Source organism: Oryctolagus cuniculus, chromosome 16, assembly GCF_051225735.1.
Source record: "Oryctolagus cuniculus isolate XC-2025 breed Fujian yellow rabbit chromosome 16, ASM5122573v1, whole genome shotgun sequence".
NCBI lineage: Eukaryota > Metazoa > Chordata > Mammalia > Lagomorpha > Leporidae > Oryctolagus > Oryctolagus cuniculus.
In genome coordinates, this window is record NC_142882.1 from 18,640,669 (window position 1) to 18,666,724 (window position 26,056).

At 62.4% G+C, this 26,056-nt stretch overlaps 1 protein-coding gene across 4 annotated transcripts; it reads left to right on the top strand.

Moving 5' to 3' along the window:
• Positions 1-308: 308 nt before the first annotated feature.
• On the top strand, positions 309-22,880 carry SLC44A2 (solute carrier family 44 member 2 (CTL2 blood group)). Of its 4 annotated transcripts, none has more exons than XM_051838100.3 (22): positions 309-462; positions 13,112-13,160; positions 14,635-14,708; positions 14,837-14,921; positions 15,495-15,579; positions 15,875-15,985; positions 16,073-16,133; positions 16,236-16,359; positions 16,462-16,545; positions 16,637-16,749; positions 18,209-18,340; positions 18,422-18,521; positions 18,602-18,694; positions 18,869-18,959; positions 19,195-19,457; positions 19,526-19,620; positions 20,140-20,243; positions 20,323-20,396; positions 20,604-20,674; positions 20,810-20,898; positions 21,488-21,572; positions 21,842-22,880. In XM_051838100.3, the coding sequence occupies exons 1-22, from the start codon at positions 432-434 to the stop codon at positions 21,964-21,966; spliced, it is 2,139 nt and encodes a 712-aa protein (XP_051694060.3). In that variant the 5' UTR covers positions 309-431; the 3' UTR covers positions 21,967-22,880. The 4 variants fall into 4 exon arrangements, with proteins under 4 accessions (XP_051694060.3, XP_069915241.2, XP_051694058.3 ...); XM_070059140.2 differs by having other exon boundaries at positions 22,161-22,880; XM_051838098.3 differs by lacking the exon at positions 309-462 and adding an exon at positions 12,515-12,663.
• The last annotated feature ends 3,176 nt before the right edge of the window (positions 22,881-26,056 follow it).

Sequence of the window (26,056 nt, forward strand, 5' to 3'; positions counted from 1 at the left end):
GGGACTCGAACCCCAGCACGCACGATCGGGGATGTGGGCGTCTTCACCGTGGCACCAAACGCCTGCCCGCGGTGAAGCCAAATTCTTGCCCACGCCATGAAGAGCGCTCGCATCTCTGGCTGACCGCAGCCACGCAGCGGGCACTCCCGTGCCCTGGCGGGGTGGAGAACAGGGCGACCTCCCACCCGGAGGGTCCCCAGAGCCCGGAGGTGGGAAACAAAGGTGGAGGCCCCACCCCTCCCGGGCAGGCCCCGCCCCCGGCCCCGCCCCTCGCCCGCTCGGGGCCGCCGTTGGTCGGAGGCGCGCGGGGCGGGGCGCGCGGGCGGGGCGAGCCCGGGCCCGGGGCGGGGCGCGCTGCAGCCCGCGGAGCCTCCCGCCCGCCCGGGCTGGGGTCTCGCTGGCCCGGACTCCCCACCCCGCCCGCCGCGGCCATGGAGGACGAGCGGAAGGACGGAGCCTACGGTAGGAAGCTGCATGCGACCGCGGGGGTCGCCTCTGCCAAGTTAGGGGGTGGCGTCGGAGGGCGAGGGGGGACCTGGGAGACCTCCGACACCCTCGCCGCGCGCAGCCGCAGGCCCTCTCCGCCTTCCGGCCGCTCCATCCCGCGCGGCGCCCAGCCCTGGTCCCGTGCTCCAGCCCGGTCGCCCCGCGTCGCCTCCTGGGAGCCCTGGCTCAAACCCCTTGGGCTTTGGAGCCGGGGCGCACGGCGCATGCTCCGCCCGGGGAGGTCCCGTTATCTGGGCAGCTCAGATGGCACGCGCGGGGGAGGGGAGGCCTGGCGATTTAGGTGCAGGGCGGCGACAGAGCTCCGGCCTCCCCAAGCCCCCCTCGTCTTCGGGACTCCCCTTTGTCCACTGCTTTCTCTTACCCAGATGTCTCCCCCTACCCCACCCCTGCCCCCATGCCCCAGAAGTAACCGTGTAGGGCTTTGAGCCAGATGGGGAAACCGAGGCAGGACCGGACAGACCAAGGTGGGAGCCCCCTCCCGCCAGGTCTGGCCTGCAGCCCCGGAAGGTAGGAAACCAGGCGCCAGGGGAGGAAGGAAGCCGGAAACAATTGAGAAACTTTCCCTCCTCCTTGCCAGGGGTTGGGGGTGCCCACCCCCCATTTCCAGGGGGCCCCTTAACTGGCACGCCCTGCTGTGCACCTCTGAGAGCCGGAGGGGAGCCTGCCTGGGCTGTGGCCCCCTCCCCAGCCCAGGGTTGGTGGGGCGCCAGCAGCTGCAGGGGGTGGGGGGTGCCAGTCTCAGTTTCTGTTCTGCATTTTGGGTCCACAGGGGGCCAACGGAGCTCCAGCCCCCAAACTGCCTTGGGGGGATGGTGGCAGGGTCGCAGCTGCTCCTCTGCTTGTGAGATCAGCCACTTCCTGGCCTTGGGGAAGGGGCCGGAAATTGGTCACAGAATCAGACAAACAAGTAGGGGAGCAGCCTAGCTCCTTCCCCTACCAAGGGACGGGGCCTCGGGTCGCTGCTGAGAGAGAGACAGATGGGGGAGGCCCCTGGGGTCTGCCCTCCTCAGGCCGGCCAAGGCTGAGGCAGGCGCTGTGCCTGGCATGGCCACCCCCTAGAAATGCCAGCCCGGAGCTCCCGGAGAGGCGCCCTGCCTGTTGGTTCTGGCTCCAGCCCTGGGTCCCTTGGGTGTGGCCGGCAGAAGGTGCTGTGGGCATCTCAGCCTGAGGGCCCGGCCAAGCCCTGCTGCCGAGGGGGCAGCCTCTGCCAGCTCTTTGGTCGCCCATGAGGTCTGCCTGGGGTGGGGGTGGCGGGGAGAGTGGACCCCGATCCAGCGCGCCCTGGCCTGGATGGCACCGTGCACACCCTCCCAGGTCTGGCCTGAGCCCCAAGACCTGGGCGGGGGTGGGGGGCCTGCTGGGCCCCCTGTCCAGGCAGAGGCCCAGACCCTGGGAAGTTGGCTGTGAACAAGGCAGAAAAATTGCCCAGGGGGAGTGGGGGAGTCGACAAGCAAATAAAACTAGTGATTGTAGGTTTGCTTGAGGCTGTAGAGCAGAAAAATAGGACATTGGTGGGAGAAGCCTGAGGGGTTAATTTAGGTGAGTAAGGGCTGGAGGGTGAGGTCTGAGGGAAGCCTGTTCTGAGCTGGAGGGACAGCAAACAAACCACACAATTGCTTCATTATTTCTCTCTCTGAGCCCCTGGGTCAGTGTGAGGTGGACACTTCTCGCTCGTGTCCTGCAGCCAGACCCTCACCTCCTCCAGAGGGGCCGCCTGGATTGACTGCTTGCATTGTGGATTTTCTTAAAATAAAGATGTATCTTATTTAGTTGAAAGAGTGACAGAGAGAGGGGGAGGGAGAGATAGACAGAGACACAGAGAGATTCTCCATCCACTGACTCACTCTCCAAATGGCTGCAATGGCCAGGACTGAACCAGGAGCCTGAAGCTGCCTCCAGGTCTCCCGTGTGGCCGCCAGGGGCCCAAGAACTTGGGCTATTGCCCTCTGCCTTCCCAGGCGCATTACAGGGAGCTGAACCGGAAGCGGAACAGCCGGGCCCCTGGGCACGCTGCACGCTCACATGACCGCGGGCGTGTGAGCCAGGTGGTGTGGTGTGACGTCACCACGGCTGTGATGTCATCAGGGCGGTGACGTCACGGCCGCCCCGTGCCGTGGTTATGACCTCGCTAGGTGGTGGCGGGTTTTTCACCGGGGTTATACCTGACTGTGGCTGTCTGTGTGCTGCACAGTGAGAGACAAAGAAGATCCCGGAAGAGAGCGACCCCCCTGGTGATGTCATAGCCAGCCACACTCTGGGACAGTCACACAATGGGACCAACCCAAGGCGGGCCTCTCAGAAGGAGCCAGTGTTGACGTGGGAGACCCGGGTGGAGCTCCGGGCTCCTGGCTTTGGCCTGGCCCAGCCATGGCTGTTGCTGGCATTTGGGTAGTGACCCAGCAGATGGAAGATAGCTGTTTCTCTAGCTCTCTCTGCCTTGCAAATAAATGCATAAATAAATGTTTAAAGACATATGTGACTAAGAGCCCCTGGTGCCCCAGAGGAGGCGCGCTCTGTGTCACTGCTGCGCCCACCGTCGTGCCCGGCCGTTGGCTGAGAATCGCTCCCGGATGATAACAGACATCTGGGGACGGCACCACCACTCACCTTTAACCCGGATGTTCAGAGGCTTGGTAGGAGATTTCCAGAGACTTCTCCTGTGTCCCTTCCCCGGTGACCACAGACAGAATTATTTGCTTTTGTTTATTTGGAAGGCAGAGACACAGAGAGAGACAGAGACAGAGGTCTTCCATCTGCTGGTTCACTCCCCAAATGGCTGCAACAGCCAGAGCTGGGCCAGGCTAAAGCCAGGAGCCAGGAGCTCCATCCGGGTCTCCCACGTGGGTGCAGGGGCCCAGGCACTTGGGCCATCTTCCGCCGCTTTCCCAAGCACATTAGCGGGGAGCTGGATTGGATGCTGAGCGGTCGGGACTCGAACCGGCGCCCATGAGGAATGCCAGCGCCATGGGCGGAGGCTTAACCCGCTGTGCCACTGCACTCAGCCCTCACACAGGCGCCCAGAAGCCACACTGAACCCACCTTGTGTTCTGTGAGTCTGTGTGTCAATAGAACCTCTCCGCTGCGAAGTTAAAAATAATACATACGCCTTGAAACCCTTATATAACAACATTCATATATTCTCTCGGTTGGAGTAGGGAAGCTAAAAACTAAAAATAAGCCTTCTACTACACAGAGAAGTTTAGTCTTCCATGTGAAAGAACCTTCTAGAAGCCCTTGCCTGGCTGTCCTTACCCAGAGGTTAATCCGGCCAGAAGTCTGTTTCCAGCCCCTCCCCTCTATTGCCCTGTTGCTGTGTGGTATTTGTAGCTTTTTAAAGCTCTCCTCGGCGGGGCGGGGCTTACTGGAAGGGGAAGTTTGTACGGTGTGGTTCCCACGGCGGTGGGAGGCTGAGTGTCCCTGCTGGCGGGTCACCGGGTGCCACCGGGCCACTCTGTGACACAGCACGGCGGGGAAAGAAGGGCCTGTCCCAGAGCAGGGAGACCCAGACGCATGGAGGAGGTGAAGCCTGGGTCTGTGCCCTGCAGACTTAAAAAAAAAAAGTCACGCACAAAGGAATCAAAAGACAAGTTTAGGGGCCGTTGAGAGTAGGCTAAGCTGCTGCCTGCAGCGGCGGCGTCCCATATGGGCGCAGGTTCGAGTCCCGGCTGCTCCACTTCCGATCCAGCTCTCTGCTGATGCGCCTGGGAAAGCAGTGGGGGATGGCCCAAGTCCTTGGGCCCTGCACTCGCATGGGAGACCTGGATGGAGCTCCTGGCTCCTGGCCAAGCCCTGGCCATTGTGGGCTTCTGGGATCGAAGCTTGTGGAGGACAGATCTCGCTCTGTCTCTCTGTGTCTCTGTCTCTCCGATTCAGTTTTTTAAAAGATTGATTTATTTGAAAGGGAGAGAGAGAGGGAGGGGTCTTCCATCCGCTGGTTCACTCCCCAAATGGCCACAACAGCCGGAACTGAGCGGATCCGAAGCCAGGAGCCAGGCACTCCATCTGGGTCTGCCAACTCCCAGGAACTTCTCCAAGTCCCCTTGTACTGTCGCTGTGTCTGGAAGGGCAGAAGAGTGAAGCTGGTGAGAGGCCCCCCAGCCTTGCTCAACCTAACCCTTCCCTCCTACTAAACAGATATCCTTCCTATTTTTTAAATCTTTGCTTATTTGTTTTCATTTACTTGAAAGGCAGAGAGAGTGAGAGGTCAACCACGGGCTGGTTCCCTCTGCAAGTGCCCACAATAATTAGGGCTGGGCCAGACCAAAGCCAGCAGCCAAGAACTCCGCCCTGGTCTCCCACGAGGCTGCAGGGGCTCAAGCACTTGCGCCATCCTCCGCTGCTTTCCCAGGCGCATCAGCAGGGAGCTGGATTGGAAGTGGAGCAGCCGGGACTCGAACCGGCGCTCACATGGGACTGTTGTGGCAAGATAAATAAATAAATAAAATGCAGTGAGCGTGGGCCCCAGGCTCCCGCTTGGGGCCACTGTGGGGACTCAGTGCTTGGTGGAGTGCGAGGCCCGTGGCCAGCGCCCAGTTCCTGGGGGTTACCCGGGTTCAGTTTCAGTTCCCACGGGGCCCCGTGACCTCAGGCAAGTCACAAAGCGTAGCTGTGTCCCAGTTTCTTTATTGTGCCATCCGCGCTCAGAGCGGGTGGAGCCACTCCTGGCGGGGGACATCACATCCCACCCTGGAGGGCCCGGTTCGAGTCCCGGCTGCCCCGTGCTTCTCACCCAGCTCCCTGCTGAGGCGCACCTGGGACACGGCAGGTGGTGGCCACTGCCGCCCACTCGGGGACGGGGATGGAGACCCTGGCTCCTGGCTCGGGTCTGACCCAGCCCTGGCTGCTGTGGGCGTTTAGGGGATGAGCCAGAGGCTGAGCAATCAATCTCTCCCCCCCCCCAGTCCTCCCTCTTTCTCAGCTGGGAACAGCAGGACAGCAGCTGGCTGTGTGCTGGGCGGGGCCGGAGCGGGTGGCTGCAGTCCTTGGGGACTTGGCTCCCGGCCGGAAGCTGCGCGGGCTGGGTGGCACTTGCTGTCCTGGCCCCAGCATTGTGACTGGGCAGCCTGTGTCCAGTCCTTATCTGCACGCCCAGCACCCAGCGGGGCGGGGGCGGGCGGGCTGGCCTTCCTGCCCTGGTCCAAGGGCCCCCAGTCGCCAGCCGCCGGCACCGCCTGTCCCCGTGGCTCGGTCTTCTGTAGCCAATAGCACAATGCACAGACTGGGGACTATGGAGGAGAGCAGTTTTGTTTTGGTTCACGGCTCAGGTCCAAGGTCAAGGGCCTGCAAGTGGCAATGGCCTTTTTTTTCTCTCTCTCCTAAGAGCTACTTAATTATTTGAAAGGCAGAGAGAGAGAGAGAGAAAGAGAGACTGACTGACTCTTCCATGACTGGTCCACTCCCCAAATGGCCCCAACAAACAGGGCTGGGTCAGGCCAAAGCCAGGAGCCTGGAGCTCCGTCCGGGCCTGGCCTCCCACAAGGCTGCAGGGGCCCCAGCACTTGGGTCATGGTCCACTGCCTCCCAGGGTGCGCATGAGCAGGGAGCTGGGCCGGAAGTGGAGCATGCGGGACTGGAACCAGCGCCCAGGTGGGATGCAGGCATCGCAGGTGGAGGCTTCTCGCTGGCAGGACCCCAGGTGGTCCTGGTGCACCTGCGCCCTCTGCCCGTTCCCTGCCCGGCTCCCTCTCAGGCCCCCACCCCCTCCAGGCCCCGCCTCTGCACAGCCCGGGGCGGCGGGGGTGGGGGTGGGGGGCGATTTCCATTCTCTTTGGTTCTCCCCGCGCAGACTCAGTTTGGACCCAGGAGCCCTGGGCTCACTCAACACCCACAGCAGCCCCTGAGAGATGACGGGTGTCAGGTTCCATCTCCGAGGGACAGGAGAGAGGGAACAGGTGCCTCGGACAGCATCCTAGAAGCTCAGGAGCTCTGTCCGGCCCCTCGGGCAGCTGTGAACCCCCGGGGGCATTGGGGCACAGAGGTTAAGCCACAGCCCGCCGCCTGGTATCCCTGGGTGCAGCTCCTGGCTCCTGGCTTCGGCCTCGCCCAGCCCCCTGGCTGTTGCAGGCATTTGGAAAGTGAACAGCGGGAGGAAGACCTCTCCCTCTCCCTCGCTCTCTCTATGTCTGCCTTTCGAATAAATAAGTACATTTATTATTTATTTCCAAGGCAGAGTTACAGAGAGAGAAGGAGAGACAGAGAGATCTTTCATCCACTTGTTCACTCCCCGAATGACCATAACAAGAGCCAGGGGCTGGATCAGGTGGACGCCGGGAGCCAGGAGTTGCATCCGGGTCTCCCGCGTGGGTGCAGGGGCCCAAGCACTTGGGGTCACCTGCTGCTGCTTTCCCAGGTGCATTAGCCGGGAGCCGAATTGGAAGTGGAGCAGCTGGGATTCGAAGTGGTGCCCACAGGGAGTGCCGGCGCCGCAGGTAGCGGCTTAGCCTATGATGCCACAGTGCCAGCCTCATTAAGAAATCTTAAAAAAATTAATAAATCGGCCGGCGCCGCGGCTCACTAGGCTAATCCTCCGCCTTGCGGCGCCGGCACACCAGGTTCTAGTCCCGGTCGGGGTGCCGGATTCTGTCCCGGTTGCCCCTCTTCCAGGCCAGCTCTCTGCTGTGGCCAGGGAGTGCAGCGGAGGATGGCCCAGGTGCTTGGGCCCTGCACCCCATGGGAGACCAGGAGAAGCACCTGGCTCCTGGCTCCTGCCATCGGATCAGCGCGGTGCACCGGCCGCAGCGCGCCAGCTGCGGCGGCCATTGGAGGGTGAACCAACGGCAAGGGAAGACCTTTCTCTCTGTCTCTCTCTCACTGTCCACTCTGCCTGTCAAAAAAAAAAAAAAAAAAAAAAAGTAAAGACTGGGGACAAACCATTTGTTAAAAGATTTATTTATGTATTGGAAAGTCAGAGTGAGAGTGAGAGAGAGAGAGAGAGAGGTCTTCCATCTGCTGGTTCACTCCCCAAATGGCCACAATGGCTGGAGCTGGCCCAATCCGAAGCCAGGAGCCAGGAGCTTCTTCCGGGTCTCCCACATGGGTCCAGGGGCCCAAGGGCTTAGGTCATCTTCCGCTGCTTTCCCAGGTCGTCTGCAGGGAGCCGGATCGGAAGTGGAGCAGCCGGGGGCAAACCCCCTAAGCCACAAGCACTTACGACCCGCACATCCCACGCCAGAGGGCCTGGGCTGGCGCCGCAGCTCCAGCTGCTGATTCCAGCTCCCTGCTGGCTCTAGGCCACACAGCCACGCAGCGTGGGAGCCTGGGATTGGGTTCTTGGCATCCAGCCTGGTCCTGGCCGGAGCAGGCATCTGGGGGAGTGAACCAACTCCTGGGAGCGCTCTCGCTCACTCTCTCAAATAATAACAGAACATGAAGGTCGCTCTGAGTCATCTGCAGACAGCTGGTGGGCCAGGGAGGCCCCGCGGGCAGGAGGGCGGGGGGTTTGTAGCCCCCTGGCCCAGGTGTTTAGGGCAGAGACAGGGCACCCACAAAGATGGCCGCATGATGACTTCCAGAATCTGGTTCCACTGTGAGACAGGAGATGAATCTTTGTGATCCAGGCGGGCCAGCAGCCCGGGGTCCCTGCCAGCGCCAGAGGGGGGCAGGGGACTCAGGGAGAGACAGGCTTCGTGCGACAGCTGGCTTTCAAGGTGGGGGAGGCGGCTGCAGGGCTCTGTTCCCCCCTGGAATTTCAGAAGGTTCTAGAAAGGAGCCTCGGAGACTCTTGCCAGCATCTTGGTTGTAACCTAGCAAGATGCAGGTGGGACTTTTTTTTTTTTTCCTAAGATTAATTAATTTATTTATTTGATACAGTTAGAGAGAGAGAGAGAGAATCTTCCATGCACTGGTTCACTCCCCAGATGGCCACAATGGCCAGGGCTGGGTCAGCCTGAAGCCAGGAGCTCCATCCGGGTCTCCCACGCAGGTGCAGGGGCCCCAGCACGTGGGCCATCTTCCACCGCTCTCCCAGGCGCATCCGCAGGGAGTGGATTGGAAGTGGAGTTGCCAGGACTCGAACCCGGTGCCCATGCAGAATGCCGGCGTCACAGGCGGCGGCTTCATCTGCTGCGTCCCCGCGCCGGCCCCCACGTGGGACCTCTGACCCCCATAGTAGATTTGTGTTCTTGGAAGCCACCACGCCGCCGGCCTTTTGTTATAGGAGTCACAGGAAACGGATACAGATGCTGGCTCGGGAGCGAGACGGCCGACTCCACCACTGCCAGTCACGGGGGGCTGTGGGTGTTCGACGCCTGCCCGGACCCCAGCTGCTGCAGCTGGGAAGTGGGGTGACCACTGGATGTGCCTCCTCCGGGAAGGCCGCCGTGCTCCGCTTGGGGAGGCCGCCTGGGCCCGGAGCTCCCATCCTCTCTGCAGCCTTGCTGCCGGTTCCCGCGGGGTTTGGACCACACTCCGTGATCAGAAACCATTAGCGCTGGTTGGGGCTTGGCCGCACCCTGCTCAGCTTAATGGGAGCTAATGTGAGCGCTCAGAGGATGTGAGCCTGCCAGGCCGGGCCACCAGCCAAGCCCGGCGCGGGCGCCCCCTTTGCATTTTAGCTCTGTCTTAGGCCGCGGTCGGTCGCGAGGGTTCATCCCGGCCCAGCCGGCACACCCACGGTTTCAGCAATCTGAGAGCTGAGATTCCCCTCAGGACTTCCGGTTCCCAGCCTGGCCCCCTCCACCCCCCCACCCACCCCCACCCCCACCCCCCGTCTAGCACCCTCGATGGCTCCCATGTACCCGTGACACCTGCCGTGGCGACCTGTCACCAGGGTGACGGGCCCACGGCTTCCTGCCCCTGGGTCTCAGTGTCGAGTGGGCGGATGATGAGAAGGATCCGGAAGGGAGTGAGCGCTCCCCATCCACCCCACCCCCACCCCACCCCCGCTGGCTGGCACCGGAGACTTCCGGCTCTCCATCTCTCCTCCTATCAGGTGGCCGATCGGAGTCCTGTCTCCTCGCTCATACTTGTCATAGTTTAGGGGTTTGAGAGACTCGCGTGATTAAGCCACGGGGAATTTGTTTTGCTGTGGGTTGGCGGGGGGGGGGGGTGAAGTTCGTTCTCCTCTGCGCCCTGACCTCTGGGCGCTTTCCAGGATTCTGAGCCAGAGCTTTGCAAATGAAGTTTTGGAGCGTGAGCACGTGGGAACTCCAAGGTGTGTGTTGGTGCTCAGGGTCAGCTCTCTGTACGTGGTGTGGTTATTCATTCAACAAATGCTGTCTTTTTTTTTTTTTTTTTTCTTAAATATCTATTTGAAAGGCAGAGTGACAGAGCCAGGAGCCAGGAGCTCCATCCGGGTCTCCCACGCAGGTGCAGGGGCCCAAGCACTTGGCCCATCTTCTACTGCTTTCCCAGGCGCATTAGCAGGAAGCTGGATCAGAAGTGGAGCAGCCGGGACTGGAACCCACACCCATATATGGGATGGCGGTGCTGCAGGCGGTGGCTTAACCCACTGTGCCACAGCACCGGCCTCACTATTTATTTTTCATTTTATCTGAAAGGCAGAGAGTGAGGGGGTGGGGAGAGAGAGAGAGAAATGGAGAGAGATTTCCAGCTAGGGCTGGGCCAGGCCAAAGTCAGGAGCCAGGAGCTCCATCTGCGTCTCCCACGTGGGCACCAGGGACCCAAGTACTGAGCCCGCAAGGTGCGCATGCGCAGGGAGCTGGCTCGGAAGCAGATGGGGGACTTGAACCAGGCGCTCTGATGCGGGTGTGGATGCCCCGGGCAGCATCTTAACCCCTGTGCCCAGTGCCTGCTGTCTTCTCTCTGTCCCTGCGCCTCTCCAAGGGCCCGAGTAGAGCTGGGGACAGACGAGGCTTGTGGCTTGGGACCAGGTTGCCCCCCCCCCCCCAGTGCACCGCTGGGCCCAGGTGGGGCAGGACTAGCCAGCCCTGGGGCTGGCGGGGACCCGGCAGACCCAACCCACAGGGTTTGTTGGGAGTTCTGGTCACCCAAGGCCATGGCCGGGAGCCTTGTGCCTCGCCTGTTTGCTCAAGTCCACGGCCAGGGGAGGAGGAGGGGTTCAGGCGGGGTCAGGCAGGGCCTCCCAAGCTGGGACAACTTCTGTAGGGACCAGTTGGTGACCAGAGTCCCGCCCAGCAGTGCCCGACTCTGAGACAGCAGTTAGAATGATTAGACACCGACTGTATGTGGCCGCCATGAATCAACTCCTTTCCCGCAAGCTTCCCGAAGAAGCCTCAGAGAAAAGTCAGCTGTGGCCTGAGGTATACAGCTGGCCGCCAGGGACTGCGGGCAAGACACAGACAAGGGATTCCTGGGAGTACACAGGCGGCGCACGGGTGGCTGGCGGGTGTGCAGCTGGCAGTGCACACACAGCCTATGGTATACATCACTGATGACTGTGCCTGGGACCAGCTGGGCACCCCCCACCGTGCCTACTGGGCACCCTCCCACCCTCCCACACCTACTGGGCACCCTCCCACCCTCCCGCACCTACTGGGCACCCCCATGCGTATGAATCAAAGGGGACTTCAAACTGCTTCTGGAAATGGAATTAAATCAGTCCATTTGGATGCAAAAGTGTTTTGAAATCCATGCAAAGTTTCTTTCCACCAGCTTTGCCAAGACCCCTCTATGCCGCTGTATGTCCCCTGGCCTCCTGTGCCTTGCCTTTAAGATTAAGTGGGGCTTTCTATCCTCCTCTTCTCCTTCTCCTTCTCCTTCTCCTTCTTCTTCTTCTTAAGATTTATTTATTGGAAAGACAGAGATACAGAGAGGGAGGAACAGAGAGAGGGAGAGAGAGAGAGGCAGAGAGGTCTTCCATCCGCTGGTTCACTCCCCAGATGGCCGCAATGCCTAACCCTGGGCCGGGCAGAAGCTGGGAGCCAGGAGCTTCACCCTGTCTCTCCCGTGGATGCAGGGGACCGGAGTCCTTGGCCCGTCTGCTGTGGCTTTCCCAGGCGCATTAGCAAGGAGCCGGGTTGGAAGTGGAGCAGCCGGGATTCAAACCTGTGCTCCTATGGGATGCCTGCATCCCAGGCAGTGGCTTAACCCGCTGTGCCACAACGTGGGTTCTGGGTTTTTTTTTTTGGTCCTCATCTCCATTTCACAGGTGAGAAATGGGTCTCAGGAAAGCACAGCACGGGCAGGGGTCCTCCCATTCAGCCAGCAAAAGGAGGAACAGAACCCAGGGCCACCCCCACCCCCTGCGGGATTCCAGCTCCCTGGGGGCCAGCCCAGGTCCTGCGTCCAGTAAGGAGCTCAATGTGAGATTGTGCCGGTAAACAGTGACCTCAGGATTCAGGACTGCGGAGTGTTCTGGTCTGTGTCCCCCGCAGGGGACAATTCCAGCCAGGCTGGACTCCTTTTGCTTGTATTCAAGAGAAATTTGAGACTCGGAATTTGTGTGTGTGTGTGTGTGTGTGTGTGTGGACTCTTCCCAGGTGTAACAGTCAGGAATTTATTTGTTTTTCAAAACGTGGTGGATGCGTGTGTGGCCCAAGGGAGGGCCCGGGGTTCGAGCCCCAGCTCCAGTACTGATTCCAGGGGGGCTCCTAGCAATCCCTGGGGGGCGGCATTGATGGCTGCAGGATCTGGTCCCTGCCTCCCACGGGGGAGACTTGGGCTGGGCTCCTGGCTCCTGGCTTCCGCCTGGCCCAGCCCTGGCCATCGGGGAAGTGGACCAGCGGAAAGCAGCTCGCTCGCGCGGTCTCTCTCTCTCTCTCAAATCGTGCTTTGCCCGCAATCCCCCGCACAGGTGCCCGGCGGGCCTCAGTCTTCCTGCCCGGAGGATGGGCAGGAAGGGGGCCCTTCCAGGGCGGGGAGGGGGGCGGGCCTGGGACCCCCGGGTGCAGCCCCAGAGCTCCCGGTGGGGGCTGGGCAGGCGCAGGCGGGGCGGGGCGGGCTAAATCGGGCGGCCGGAGAGTGGCGGGAGCAGCTGCCGGCCCGCCCGGCCCCTCGCTCCGGCCCCGCCGCCCCTCCCTCCCGCTCCCCCCGGGCGCGGGCCGGTCTGACCGGTCTGGGCCGCCCCGCCCGGCTCCGGGCTGGGCGGAGCCGTCTGCAAAGGCTCAGTCCGTGCCTCGCTCGCGCCGCCTGCGCGTCCCGAGCCGCGGGCAGCGAAGGGCGCGGGGCAGGCGGGCGCCGTCGGGGCCCGGCGCGCAGGGATGGGGGGCGAGCGGCTGCATTACTACGGGAAGCACGGTAGGCAGCGCCCCCCGCCCGGGGCCGAGCGGGCGGCGGGAGGCCTGCGGTGCAGAAGCGGGCGTCGGAACTGCGGGGCGCCTGCAGCCCCCTCCCCATCCGTCTCCTGCCCAAGCCCCCCGCCGCCCAGCTCTCCCCAAAGACGGGCTCGCCCGAGCGATCTGGGCCTGGAGCCCCCTCCCCAGCACTCCTGCCGGGGTCAGGGGGGCGGCTCGTCCCTGTCCACCGAGGCTCCTGGTGCCGCCTCTTCCAGGGAGCCTGCCGGCCCTGGCCGTGGGCCCCTCTGTGCCCAGGGTCTGCCCTGCCTGGGGGCTTGGGTGTGGGAGGATTGAACAAGGTTTCCGGATTTCACTCCTGCTAGGGCTGACACCCCTGGGGGCATCTCGGCCAAGGGTCTTCAGGCCCTTGCTCCCTTCAGCCTCATTGGCTTCACCGTCCTGTCTTTCAGGGACCCCTCAGAAGTACGACCCCACCTTCAAGGGGCCCATCTACAACAGGTAAGAGCCTGGGGACCCGGCAGGGGGCGGGGTTCCGCGGCCACTTGTCCCTCCCCGTCAGGTGGCCAACAACAAACTGGTGACAAATTTTCGTCACTTGATAAAAGGATTCACTTCCTTAAGATACCCCCCCCCCCCAAAAAAAAAAAAAAAGTTCCTTCCACCTGGATTGGGAACCTAAGCACTGAGCCGCAGCCGATCCGTTATGGAGCCAGCAATGCCGATTTAACAGAAAGTGCTCAGAGCTCTAGAAAAAAACAGAGGAGGCTTGCTGGAAGCCTCCCCCAGCTCCAGGACGAATTTCCCCATTAGCAAAGATTTTTAACAGCCGGAGGTGGTTCTGCTTGGCCAGGCGTTGGTGCGGTCATTTGGGGAGGGAGTTTGGGAATAGGAAATTTTCTCTCGGTGTGTACGGCTCTTTGTTGCCAAAAGTCTTCATTCGGGGGAGAGGACTTCGCCACGAAACCTTGCACACACGGACAAACATGCACAACGCCTGCTTTATTTTCAAGTGGCAAATGCGGGCGACCTGCCTGGCCGAGCACCGGAACCGCGTGTGTCGCAGAGCTGGGGGGGGGGTCTCCGCTCCTGTGTGGTTTTAGCTTTTGCCACGCCCCTATTCCATCAAATTCTCATAAAGCCGTTTTCCACAATAACCCTGAAAGCTATTGCTGGTAACGACGTGGAGAACTGAGCTCCATCAGAGTCTGCTCGGGGACAGGGCCCCCTTCATCAGGTTCTTTTTCATTTGCAAGATTTATTTGTTTATTTGAAAGGTAGGGGCTGGCGCCGTGGCTCACTTGGTTAATCCTCCGCCTGCGGCACCAGCATCCCATATGGGCACTGGTTCTAGTCCCGGTTGCCCCTCTTCCAGTCCAGCTCTCTGCTGTGGCCTGGGAAGGCAGTGGAGGATGGCCCTGCACCCGCATGGGAGACCCGGATGGAGCACCTGGCTCCTGGCTTCGGATCGGCGCAGCGCCTGCCTTAGCGGCCATTTGGGGAGTGAACCAAGGGAAGGAAGACCTTTCTCTCTGTCTCTCTCTCTCTCTCTCTCTGTGTCAATAACTCTACCTGTCAAATAAAAAAAGAAAAAGAAAGGTAGAGTTACAGAGAGAGAGAGAGAAAGGTCTTCCACCTGCTGTTCACTATACAAATGGCAGCCAACATTCGGGAGCCAGGAGCTTCTTCCAGGTCTCCCACATGGGTGCAGGGGCCCAAGCACTCGGGCCATCCTCTGCTGCCTTCCCAGATGCATGAGCAGGGAGCTGGATCAGAAGTGGAGCAGTGGGGACTCGAACCGGCGCCCTTGTGGGATGCCGCATTTAGATGTGAACATTTAAAAATGTGTGTGTCCTTTGGCACAATGCTCAAACTACTCAGGAAAATGTGTCCAGTAAAAACGCACTGTGTAGACGGAGGGCAAGGGGGCCCTGGGTCGCTGACACTGTCCCAATGCTGCCTCCCTGCCCACCAGGGGCTGCACGGATGTCATCTGCTGTGTGGCTCTCCTCCTGGCCATTGTGGGCTACGTGGCAGTGGGCATCATAGGTGAGGAGTGGCCGGGGGCGGGACCTGGGCTCCAGAGCTGGCTGTGGGGTTGGGGGTGGGGACCGGGGTGGGAGGTGGCCGCCGTAGCCTCTGGGGCAGCGTCTCCACACCCCGGGATCCCTCCACAGCTTGGACCCACGGCGACCCCCGCAAGGTGGTCTACCCCACCGACAGCCGCGGCCAATTCTGCGGGCAGAAGGGCACAAGAAACGCGTGAGTGCAACTCCTTGGGGTGGGGGCGGGGGCGCAGTGGGCAGAGGGCGTCGAAGGCCTGGGGAGAAGGTTCTGGGCTGTCCCACCTCCAGCTACCACCAAGTATGGGTGTCCTCAGTATCCACGGCTCTTGTGGGTCCCAGAATCCTCGGAGGCTCCAGTCTCTTCTGTGGCCCGGCGTGGTGGCTGCTGGGAGCCGGCGCACACCCACTCATCTCTAGGTCTATAAAGGCTGATGCGACGTCAGTGCCACTAGCGGTTACTTGTGCCGCTAAATATTTGGAGAATAGTGGCAAAAAAGTGTTTGCAGAGAGACAAAGAGAGGTCTTCCATCCGCTGGTTCACTCCCCAGATGGCCGCGGCTGGGCCAGGAGTCGGGACCTCCATCCAGGTGTCCGGTGGGGGTGGCAGGGACCCAGGCGTTCAGTCCGTCTTCCGCTGCCTTGCCGGGCGCATGAGCAGGGCGCTGGCTTGGAAGTGGCGTGGCCGCCCGGGTTGTCACTGTAGCTAAGAAGTTCTCTGTAGGGGCTTAGGAAGTGGCGACAGCTTCCATTTTCCCTTCTCCAACCACAGGAACAAACCCTTCCTGTTTTATTTCAACATTGTGAAGTGTGCCAGCCCCCTGGTCCTGTTGGAATTCCAGTGTCCCACCCCCCAGGTGACTGATCCCCGCCTCTCCCGGGGTCTGCACCCTGTCCCTAGCGCCCACAGGTACCCGTGGGGGCGGGGCTTCTGTCCTGCCCCCGCCCCTGCCCTGCCCCCGCCCCGCCTCTCCGGTTTCTGCACCTGCTCCCTCCCGCCCCTTGGTGCCCGTGGGGGCCGGGCTTCTGTCCTGACCCCGCCCCCGCCCCGCCTCTCCCGTGTCTGCACCCGCTCCCTCCCGCCCCTTGGTGCCCGTGGGGGCCGGGCTTCTGTCCTGACCCCGCCCCCGCCCCGCCTCTCCTCCCTCCTAGATCTGCGTGGAAAAGTGCCCAGACCGCTACCTCACCTACCTCAACGCCCAGAACTCCCGCGACTTCGAGTACTACAAGCAGTTCTGTGTGCCTGGCTTCCAAGGCAATAAGGTGAGTGGGAGCTGCCCTGGGGCCAGCAGAGGGCTGAGGAGGGCTGCCCGCCTGGGTGGGGGGGTACTCAAGCCGCTGTGTCCCCAGGGTGTGGCCGAGGTGCTCCGTGATGGCGACTGTCCCGCCGTGCTCTTCCCCAGCAAGCCCTGTGAGTCCATCACCCTGCGGCAAGGGGGCGGGGCGGTATGCAGGGGGGTGCACCTGCTGGTGGGTGGAACCTGATGGGTCCCCACCCCTCTGCTCCCTGCAGTGGCCCGGAGGTGCTTCCCAGCCATCCACGCCCAGAAGGGGGTCCTCATGGTGGGCAACCAGACGACCTACGAGGATGGAAGCGGCGCGCGGAAAAACATCACGGAGCTGGTGGAAGGCGCCAAGTGAGGCTGGGGGCCGGTGGCTGCTTTCTGGGGTGGGACAGAGCATCCCCCAGGGTGGTGGGGGCTGGGGGTCTTTCCTGAGTCCCGCCTACGGTCCCCCAGGAAAGCCAACGGGGTGCTAGAGGCGCGGCAGCTGGCCATGCGGATTTTTGAGGATTACACTGTGTCGTGGTACTGGATTGTCATGTGAGCGATGGCGCCGGTGGGGGTGGGGGGGCTCCCCTGGCTGCCCGGCGGCCCACCCATGCCTCGGTTTCCTGTCCCCCCCCGACCACAGAGGCCTGGTCATCGCCATGGTGCTCAGCCTCCTGTTCATCACCCTGCTGCGCTTCCTGGCTGGCATTATGGTCTGGGTGATGGTCGTCATGGTGATTTTGGTGCTAGGCTACGGTAGGTTGCCTGCTCCCTGTCCCCGCCCCCGATGCCCTCAGCCCTTGGGCCAGGCAGTGCCTGGGGAGGTCCACACCCTGGGCGATTGCGTGGTCTCGGCGCCTTTGTGGGGATGTCCATCTCGGTGCCGGGGCTCAAATCCTGCCAGTTCCTAGCCCTGTGCCCTCGGGCAAGCGACTAAGCTGCACCGTGCACCTCAGTTCCCTCCTCTGCAAAATGGGTAGAATGAGTGTTTGCTAGTTAATGCGAGGGAGATCGTGGGAGGGTGGGATTGCGCAGGGCCTGCTTAGCTCGGCTCCGTGGGCCCCCGAGACGATGCCTGGGAGCCAGTTCTGCCTACTCGGATTGTGCATTTGAACTTCCCAGAGAGAAAAGTAACGCCTCCAACTGATCTATGGACACAAAGTGTCCATGGGGATATGGGTGGTGGAACTTCAGTGTTTACTGATTTTCATTTTGTTTGAAAAGGAGGGGGCGTGGAGAGTGAGCGAGTGAGCTTCCACCTACTGGTTCACTCCCCAAATACCCACAACAGCCAGGGCTGGGCCAGGCCAAAGCCAGGAGCCAGATGCTCCATCTGGGTCTCCCGCATGGACGGCAGGGACCCCAGCAGGGACCTCAGGATGCGCACGCGCAGGGGGCTTTATAGGAAGCAGAGCTGGGACTCGAACCCAGGCCCTCCAACACGTGATGCAAGGGTCCCGAGCGGCGACTTCACCTCCGCGCCCAGCGCCTGTCCGGGTTTCGGTATTTTAAGTGACTTGATTTTTGTCCTTTATCGGCAGTTTGTGGTCTTATTTTACACAAAGCGGCAGAAGTCTGTAGTCCAGAGCCGCTGCAGGGGTAACGCCCAGGGCACCTGCCGGTTGGGAGGCGCTGTCCCAGCCCAGACAGCGCCACCTGGCGGAGGCCTCGGCACCTGCTCCCTCACTCATTCACCTGTGCAGCCAGCGCCCTGGGAAATTCTTTATGCTTTAGGTTGAACGCAGTGAGCGAGCCAGGACAAATCCTCGCCCTCGTGGAGGTATGGGGAAGCGGAGCCGGAAACAGATATCAGAGCGAGGGTGGGGACGAGATGTCAGAGTGTGGGGCACAGGCGCTTGGCGCAGGCCAGCCCGTGTCGCGTGGGTTTGAGTCGCGGCTCCGCTTCTGATGCCAACTTCTTGCTAATGCACATGTCGGGAGGCAGCAGGTGATTTCTCAAATACCTGGGGTCCCTGCCACCCACGTGGGACACCCAGATGGAGACCCGGACCCCAGTGGGCTTTGGCAAGTGAAAGGGATGAGCCAGAGGGAGAGACTGTTCCTTGCATGGAGTACAGCAGGTGCGAAGGCCCTGGGACAGGCGCAAAGCACAGGTGTTGCCTCCGTCCCCCGGGCAGCTGGGAGTCACACTTGCTGTGCAAGGCCCAGGGAGAGGCTGAGCGGAGGTGTGGCCTCCACACTCCTCCCTGGGCAGGCATATTCCACTGCTACATGGAGTACTCGCGGCTGCGCGGCGAGGCCGGCTCTGACATCTCCCTGGTGGACCTCGGCTTCCAGACGGACCTCCGCGTGTACCTGCACCTGCGGCAGACCTGGATGGCTTTCAGTGAGTCGCGCCCCGCGCCTCGCACCCCACACCCCGCGGGCCTTGCCGGCCGCCGGCTCAGCCTCTCTCTGCCCCCCGCAGTGATTATCCTCAGCATCCTGGAAGTAATTATCATCCTCCTGCTCATCTTTCTCCGGAAGAGGATCCTCATCGCCATCGCGCTCATCAAAGAAGCCAGCAGGTGGGGCCGGGGCCGCCGGGGCCGGCGGGGCCAGCCCTGTGGCCGCTCAGGCCCTGATGCCCATGTCGGGTCCCCCGCAGGGCTGTGGGATCCGTCATGTGCTCCTTGCTGTACCCGCTGGTCACCTTCTTCCTGCTCTGTCTTTGCATCGCCTACTGGGCCAGCACTGCGGTGTATCCACTTCCAGATGCCTGAACTTGACCTCTGAGGAAAGGTCCAAGGTCAAACCTGCCTGGCAGGGACCTGCAGCTTGGGGAGGGGTGTATGAGGGGCGGGGGAATAGATCCTCTCCCATAAGTCCCTGTGGCCCCCAACCCCAGGCCCTGGGCTCCTTAACCACCCTCCAGCTTCCTGTCCACTTCCAACGAAGCCATCTATAAGGTTTTCGATGAGGACAACGTCGCCTGCCCGCTCGTGGGGAGAACCTGTAACCCTGAGGTGGGTGGGGCACCTGGGGAGCGACACGGTAGCTTTTGCCCCGGGCAGTCCCCAGCACCACGTGAAACCTCATTCAGCAACCATTGGGCGCCTGCTGTATGCCCCGTGCTGGCTGTGGGAGGGGTTGGGAGGGAAGAGTCCCCATCAGCAGGGTCATGACCCACCTGCCCCGAGGCCTAGCGCCGGCCCTGAGCTCCCAGCCTTGACTCTGCCCTGCGCCCCGCCCCGCCCGCAGATCTTCCCTTCCTCCAACGAGTCCCGCCTGTGCCCCAACGCCCGCTGCCAGTTCGCCTTCTACGGGGGCGAGTCCGGCTACCACCGGGCGCTGCTGGGCCTGCAGATCTTCAACGCCTTCATGTTTTTCTGGCTGGCCAACTTCGTGCTGGCGCTGGGCCAGGTCACCCTGGCCGGGGCCTTCGCCTCCTACTACTGGGCCCTGCGCAAGCCGGATGACCTGCCCGCCTTCCCCCTCTTCTCTGCCTTCGGCCGGGCACTCAGGTGGGTCGGGGTGCAGGGGCGGGATGGAGGCGGCCTGGCCGGAGCGCTGACCGCTCTGTGTCCCGCAGGTACCACACTGGCTCCCTGGCCTTCGGCGCCCTCGTCCTGGCCGTCGTGCAGATCATCCGAGTGATCCTCGAGTACTTGGATCAGCGGCTAAAAGGTGCGGCCCGCGCACGCTGGCATTGGCTCCTGTCGGAAGGGCGGGGCTCAATGGCAGGCTGCGATTGGTTCTTGCTAACAGGGTGGGTGGGGCCAAAGGAGTGGAAGCGTGATTGGTTTTTGCCGGGGGTGGGGAACTGAGCTGTTTATGTGATTGGTTCCTGTGATGGAGGCGGGGCTGAGAGCCCATTGGGTGGAATTCTTACCGCCTGGTTTACCATTGGTTCCCAGAAGAGCCAGGTGGGCTGGGATGTTTATACTGGATGAGAGCGGGGCTACTAAAGATCTCCGGGGCTGGGATTGGTTGTACTTTGGGGGAGGGGCCAATGAGGCACCAGGATTGGCCTCTGTCTGGGAGGGCTGACTGGGGCAGCAGTGTGGCTTTTGATTGGTTCCTGTCTTGGTGGCCGGGCTGAACGGCTTCACTGATTGGCTCCCTGTTGGGGGGGGGAGGTCCCGCGCGTGCGCACAGGGAGGCCGGACCCCGCTGACCCGTCACTGCCTCCACTTTCCTTCACAGCCGCACAGAACAAGTTTGCCAAGTTCCTCATGACTTGTCTCAAGTGCTGCTTCTGGTGCCTGGAGAAATTCATCAAGTTCCTCAACAGGAACGCCTACATCATGGTGAGTGGGCGCGGGGCCCGGCCCGGGAGCCCTGCGGGGGGGGGGGAGCCTCATCCCACTCCCCGCCCGCTCCCCCCAGATCGCCATCTACGGCACCAACTTCTGCACGTCGGCCCGGAACGCCTTCTTCCTCCTCATGCGGAACATCATCCGGTGAGGGAGACCCCGCCCCCAGGGGCCCCCAGACCCCCGAGGACTAGGACCCCGGGACCAGGGGCCCCCATCCCCCACAGGACCGCCAGCCCTGCCCCCCGGACCCGCAGGGGCCCCCCGCCCCCCAGGACCCTCAGCCCCGCTCCCAGGACCCCCGGGCCCCCCAGCCCCGCGCACCAGCTCATGCTGCCCCCGTTGCCCCCACAGAGTGGCCGTCCTGGACAAAGTCACCGACTTCCTCTTCCTGCTGGGCAAACTCCTGATCGTGGGCAGCGTGGGTGAGTAGCGCCCACCCGGCTGGGCGGGGCTGGCCAGCGCCTGCAGGGACCCCCACCCCTGTCTCCCCGTCCATCTCTGCCAGAGTAGCTCTCCCCCGCCGGGACCCTCACTCTCCCCTCCCGTCTCCCCTACAGGAATCCTGGCTTTCTTCTTCTTCACCCACCGCATCCGGATCGTGCAGGACACGGCACCCCCTCTCAACTACTACTGGGTCCCCATCCTGGTGAGGACCAGCGGTGCTGGATGAGGGGTCCGGGGAGGGAGGGGGAGGGGCTGCACTGGAGAGTGGGAGTGGGCCGCCCCCTTAGAGCACGTTAATCAGGAGTGATGGAGAACCTGGCTGGGCCTCCAGGTAGCTTCACCATGGCCCCTGGCAAGGAAGGCAGTGTTCAGGCCCCAGGGACCAGCACGTGCAAAGGCCCTGGGGCAGGAGCCTGGCAGGAGGCAGGCATCGGCCGCGGATCTGAGCGCAGGCCTGAGTGCCCGGGTCTTATCTCCGTTCCTCTGTTTGCTGGTTCCCTGATGAGTGACTCTGGACGTGTTTAATCTCTCCATGGCTCACTAGCTGGAGTCAACAGTCTATAAGGCCCATGCAAAGAGCCTGGGGTTGTACAGATGCAGCCCGGCCAGCCAGCGACAGGCAGGAGCCAGGGTGGAGCTGGCGGGGAGGGGCGTTTATCAGAGAGGAGTGGCCAGATGCCAGCCGGGTGGGGCGATGTGGCCGGAGCTGGGGCAGAAACCGCCTTGCCCCTCTCTCTCCCCGGCCCCGCCCCCTGCACCTGCACCTGCACCTGCACCCTGCGCACGCGCAGACGGTCATTGTCGGCTCCTACCTGATCGCCCACGGCTTCTTCAGCGTCTACGGCATGTGTGTGGACACGCTGTTCCTCTGCTTCTGTGAGTGACCCCTCGGCCCGGGCCCCCGACTGCCCCCCCAACGCTGCTTCTCCTTCTGCTCCCCCCACCCCTGACCCCAGACCCCGGTCCTGCGTTCTTGTCCTCGGCTTGGGCAGGGGCTGCCACTAACTCTGGTCTCTCCGTCTGTCCGTGTGTGTCTCCTCTCCGCCTCTCTCCCACGCCCGCCGGCTCCCCCCCCCCGCACCCCCCCATCACCCGCCCCGCCCCCCATCACCGTCTCCGCCCCCGCCCGTGCCTGGGGGGCCCAGGTGAGGACCTTGAGAGGAATGACGGCTCGCAGGAGCGACCCTACTTCATGTCGCCCGAGCTCAGAGACGTCCTGTGGCAGGGGAGTGCCGAGGAGGGCGGGCGCGCGCGCGCGGACGCGGAGTAGCGCGCGCGGAGTGCATGCCGGGCGCGCGCGTGGGGGTCCCGCGGGGGCGCTGCCGAGCCCGCCTGGCCCGGCTTCCTTCACCCTGGCCCCCCGACGGGCGGCCCCGCGCCCCACGGCCGCGCCCCACAGCTCCCGAGGGGCGGCCCACGGCCCCGCGCCCACGGCCGCGCCTCACGCCGCCACTGTCTCCGCAGTGGAGGACCTGGAGCGCAATGACGGCTCGGCGGAGAGGCCGTACTTCATGTCTTCCACCCTCAAGAAGCTCTTGAACAAGACCAACAAGAAGCCGGCCGAGTCCTAGAGGCGCCCGCCTGCAGCCCGCGGCCCCCGGCCCGGCCCTGCGGCCCCGCATCACCACCGCGCAGAGGGACAGGGACTGGACACTGGGGGCCGGGAGCAGCCTGGACTCCCCCCGGCCGGGCCCCCTCCCCGGGGCTGGGCGGCCGGAAGTCCGACGATGACGATGGTGATGGCGATGGTGGTGATGGACATGGCCGTCCAGGTGTTAGGTTCTACTCCGTCCGTCTGGACAGCGGGAGGGGCCGCCGAGGAGTGCCTTCATGCGTCCCCTGCGCCGGGCTGGGAGGGGGCGCCCCCGGGTCTCCTGGCCGGAGGCTTTGGGCCCAGTGCTGGTGGAGAGGACCCGGGGGTGGGCAGGTGCCCCGGGCTGACCAGGCGCTGTGGCTCTTCGAGGGGGAGGAGTCTGTTGGCCAAACTTGTTGACCTTAGGGGAGCTGCCTTGCTCCCCTTCTGCCGGCCACATCTCGCGCCCTCCCCCTCCGGGCCCCCTGATTTCACGGTCACGCCTACAGCCCCAGGACCCTGCAGAGGGAGAATCTCCCATGTCCCGGCCCGGCGTCCGCACCCTCCCGCGCCCCACCCCCACGCGGTAATAAAGTGCCTATTGTACAGGTCCGGGCCTGGCGTGTTTGCAAGGGGCACGGGAAGCCCACCGTCTGTCTGTTGGCCCGTGGTCTCCAGCAGAGGCCGGCTCGGCTTCCCCCAGCTGGTGCTTGTTCGACTCTGGGCCCTGGAGGCCCATGGCGGCAGCGGCGGCCTGCCCAGCCCCGGACACCTGCCCGCCCGCCCGCCGGCCATGCACCCAAGGACCCAGAGCTTGGGATCGGCTTCGCTGCCCATAGCTCGCTGCTGCCCCCTGCTGCCGGCGGCCGTCATCGTCGCCGCCGCTCCCTCTCCTAGAGGAGTCGTCTTTTTTTTTTTTTTTTTTTTTTTTTTTTTTTGAGGATTCTAAATGATTTATTTGAATGACAGAGAGATCTTCCACCTGCTGGTTCCCCCCTCAAATGCCCGAAACCAGGGCTGGGTCCGGTCGAAGCCGGAAGCCTGGATCTGCACGCAGGCCTCCCTCGTAGGTGGCAGGGGGGCAGGCACGCCCTCGGGCCGTCTTCCGCTGCTGTCCCAGGCCCGTGAGCACCAGCCTTGGAGCAGTCGGGCCCGCAGGGGACAGGGCTCCAGCCCTTCCTTCTCTGTTGCTCGCCTGGGAGGGAGACCTGGCCCAGCTCCAGCCGGCGCGAGCGTTTTGGAAATGAACCAGTGTTTGGGGAGCTCTTCCTGTCTGTCTCTCTGTATACTTGTCAGAGAGAAATCAATGACGGACTGAATGAATAAGTATTAGAGGCTCCGCTGGGAGCGGGAAGCCAGGGAGGACGCAGTTCCTGGCGACAGACAGCAGGGGGCGCCGTGGGCTGATCCCGCGATGTGGTCTGGCACCTGCAGTTCGAACCTCCAGGCAATTCTGGTGCCCTGAGCGTGCAGGCTCCAGGGGTGGGCTGTTGGCAGCAAAAGCTCAACGGGCCCAGGCCAGGGTTCAAAGAAACCAAAAGGATCTGAGGGGGTCCCGGCTGCTCCGTGCCCGCTCCAGGTAGGTTTCCCGGGTTGCGCTCGATGTGACCGCGTTAAGACGCCGGGGCCCACACAGGAGTGGCTGGATTTGAAAGGCGCCTCTGGTTCCTGACTCCCAGCTTTCCCCTAGTGCACCCCGGGAGGCAGCAGCCGTGGCTCAAGTATGTGGTTTCCCTGCCACCCACGTGGGAGACCAGGAATGAATTCCTGGCTCTTCTCCACCCCTCCCCATGTCCCATGGTTGCAGGCATTTGGGAAGTGAACCAGCAGACCAGAGCTCTGTGCCTTTCAAATAAATGCAAAATGTCTATTTTTTTTTTTTTTTTTATTTTTTGACAGGCAGAGTGGACAGTGAGAGAGAGAGACAGAGAGAAAGGTCTTCCTTTTGCCGTTGGTTCACCCTCCAATGGCCGCTGCGGCTGGTGCGCTGCGGCTGGCGCACCGCGCTGATCCAATGGCAGGAGCCAGGTGCTTTTTCCTGGTCTCCCATGGGGTGCAGGGCCCAAGCACTTGGACCATCCTCCACTGCACTCCCTGGCCACAGCAGAGAGCTGGCCTGGAAGGGGGGCAACCGGGACAGAATCCGGCGCCCCGCAAAATGTCTATCTATTCTTAAAACTTTTTTACTTATTTGAAAGGCAGAGCAAAAGAGCGAGCTTCCATCCTCTGGTTCACTCCCCAAACGGCCACAACACTCAGGGCTGGGCCAGGCGGAACCCAGGAGCTCCATCCTGGCCTCCCACGTGGGTAGCAGGGGTCCAAGCACTTGTGCAATATTCCATTGCTTTCCCAGGCACGTTAGCAGGGAGCTGGATCGGAAGTGGAACAGTGGGAGGCCGGCACGACCAGTGGCGGCTTTACCCACTGTGTCCCAGCACCAGCATCCCGCTATTCCCTGCACCTCCTGACGCATGCCCTCGGGGGCAGCAGCTGATGGTCCCTGCCACACGGGAGACCCTGGTGGCGTGTCCAGCTCCCGTCCCCGACCTGACCTCGCCCTGGTTGCTGTAGACATTTGAGGAGTGAACCAGTGCACAGAGAGTCCTCTCCCTCCCTCTCTTTGGAATAAGCCAAAATTAGAAATTAATTATCTGGGGCTGGCATTGTGGTGCCGTGGTTCAAGCTGCCACTTGTGACTGTGGCTTTCCATATCAGAGTTCTAGTCCCGGCTGCTCCACTTCCATCCAGCTCCCTGCTAGTGCGCCTGGGAAGGCAGTGGATGATGGCCTGAGGGCGTGGGCTCCTGCCACCCGCGTGGGTGACCTGGATGGCTTCGGCCATAGCTGTTGTGGCCATTGGGGGAGTGAACCAACAGATAGAAGGTCTTTCTTTCCCTGTCACTTTCTCTCTAAAATAAATGAATACAAAATATTTTAAATGAACAATCGGAAGAGGCATTCAGCCAACTGGTTAAGACACCCTCCTCCACCCGAGCTCCTGGGTTCCAGCCTAGCTCTGGCTGCTGATCCCAGTGTGGGACAGAGGTGGGCGGAGCTTGTGGGAGGCGAGGCTAAGGAACAGCATAGGTGTGGGATGGACAGATCACCCACAGGGACTGAAGTCCTCGGAGCATGCCCCACGTGGGTGCCGGGCACCCAACTGCTTGTGTCACCTGCTGCCTCCCCAGGTGCACGTCGGAGGAAGCTGGAGCCCGGAGCAGGTGCAGGCGACCCTAGTGGCCTCCTCGCCATGGCACCAAATTCCTCCCCCAGGACTTTGTTTCTTTTCTTTTTTAAAGATTTGTTTATTTGAAAGGCAGAATTCCAGAGAGAGAGGTTTTCCATCCACTGGTTCACTCCCCAGATGGCTGCCAGCGGCTGGTGCTGTGCCAGGTGGAAGCCGGGGGCCAGGAGCTCCATCCGGGTCTCCCACATGGGTGCAGGGGCCCCAGCACCCGGGCCGTCCTCTGATGCCCCTGAGGAGCGTTCGCAGGGAGCTGGATCGGAAGTGGAGCAGCTGGGACTGAAGTCATCACCCTGAGACAGGACGCGGGGGCTGCAAGCAGCTGCGCACCCCGCACCGCTGCCCAGTGATGAACGTCCAGGGGTTTGTCGCACCACCCCCAAAGTTGCACATTATGGATGGAGACATCTCCCCCACTGTAAACCATACAGCTTTATGTGTCAGCCTCATTGTTGCAAGAGGACATGAAGCAGCAGGGGTGTTTTGGGGTGCTAGAGGAATTTAGAACCGGCACTTCCGGGGACACATATGAGCAGGGGACAGA

Bases quoted from the DNA above. Each gene is read 5' to 3' on its own strand.
- SLC44A2 (XM_051838098.3), top strand. From the start codon at position 12,627: ATGGGGGGCGAGCGGCTGCATTACTACGGGAAGCACG. The intron at 12,664-13,111 runs GTAGGCAGCGCC...CCTGTCTTTCAG, and splicing joins GCATTACTACGGGAAGCACG to GGACCCCTCAGAAGTACGAC. The intron at 18,695-18,868 runs GTATCCACTTCC...ACCACCCTCCAG, and splicing joins TACTGGGCCAGCACTGCGGT to CTTCCTGTCCACTTCCAACG.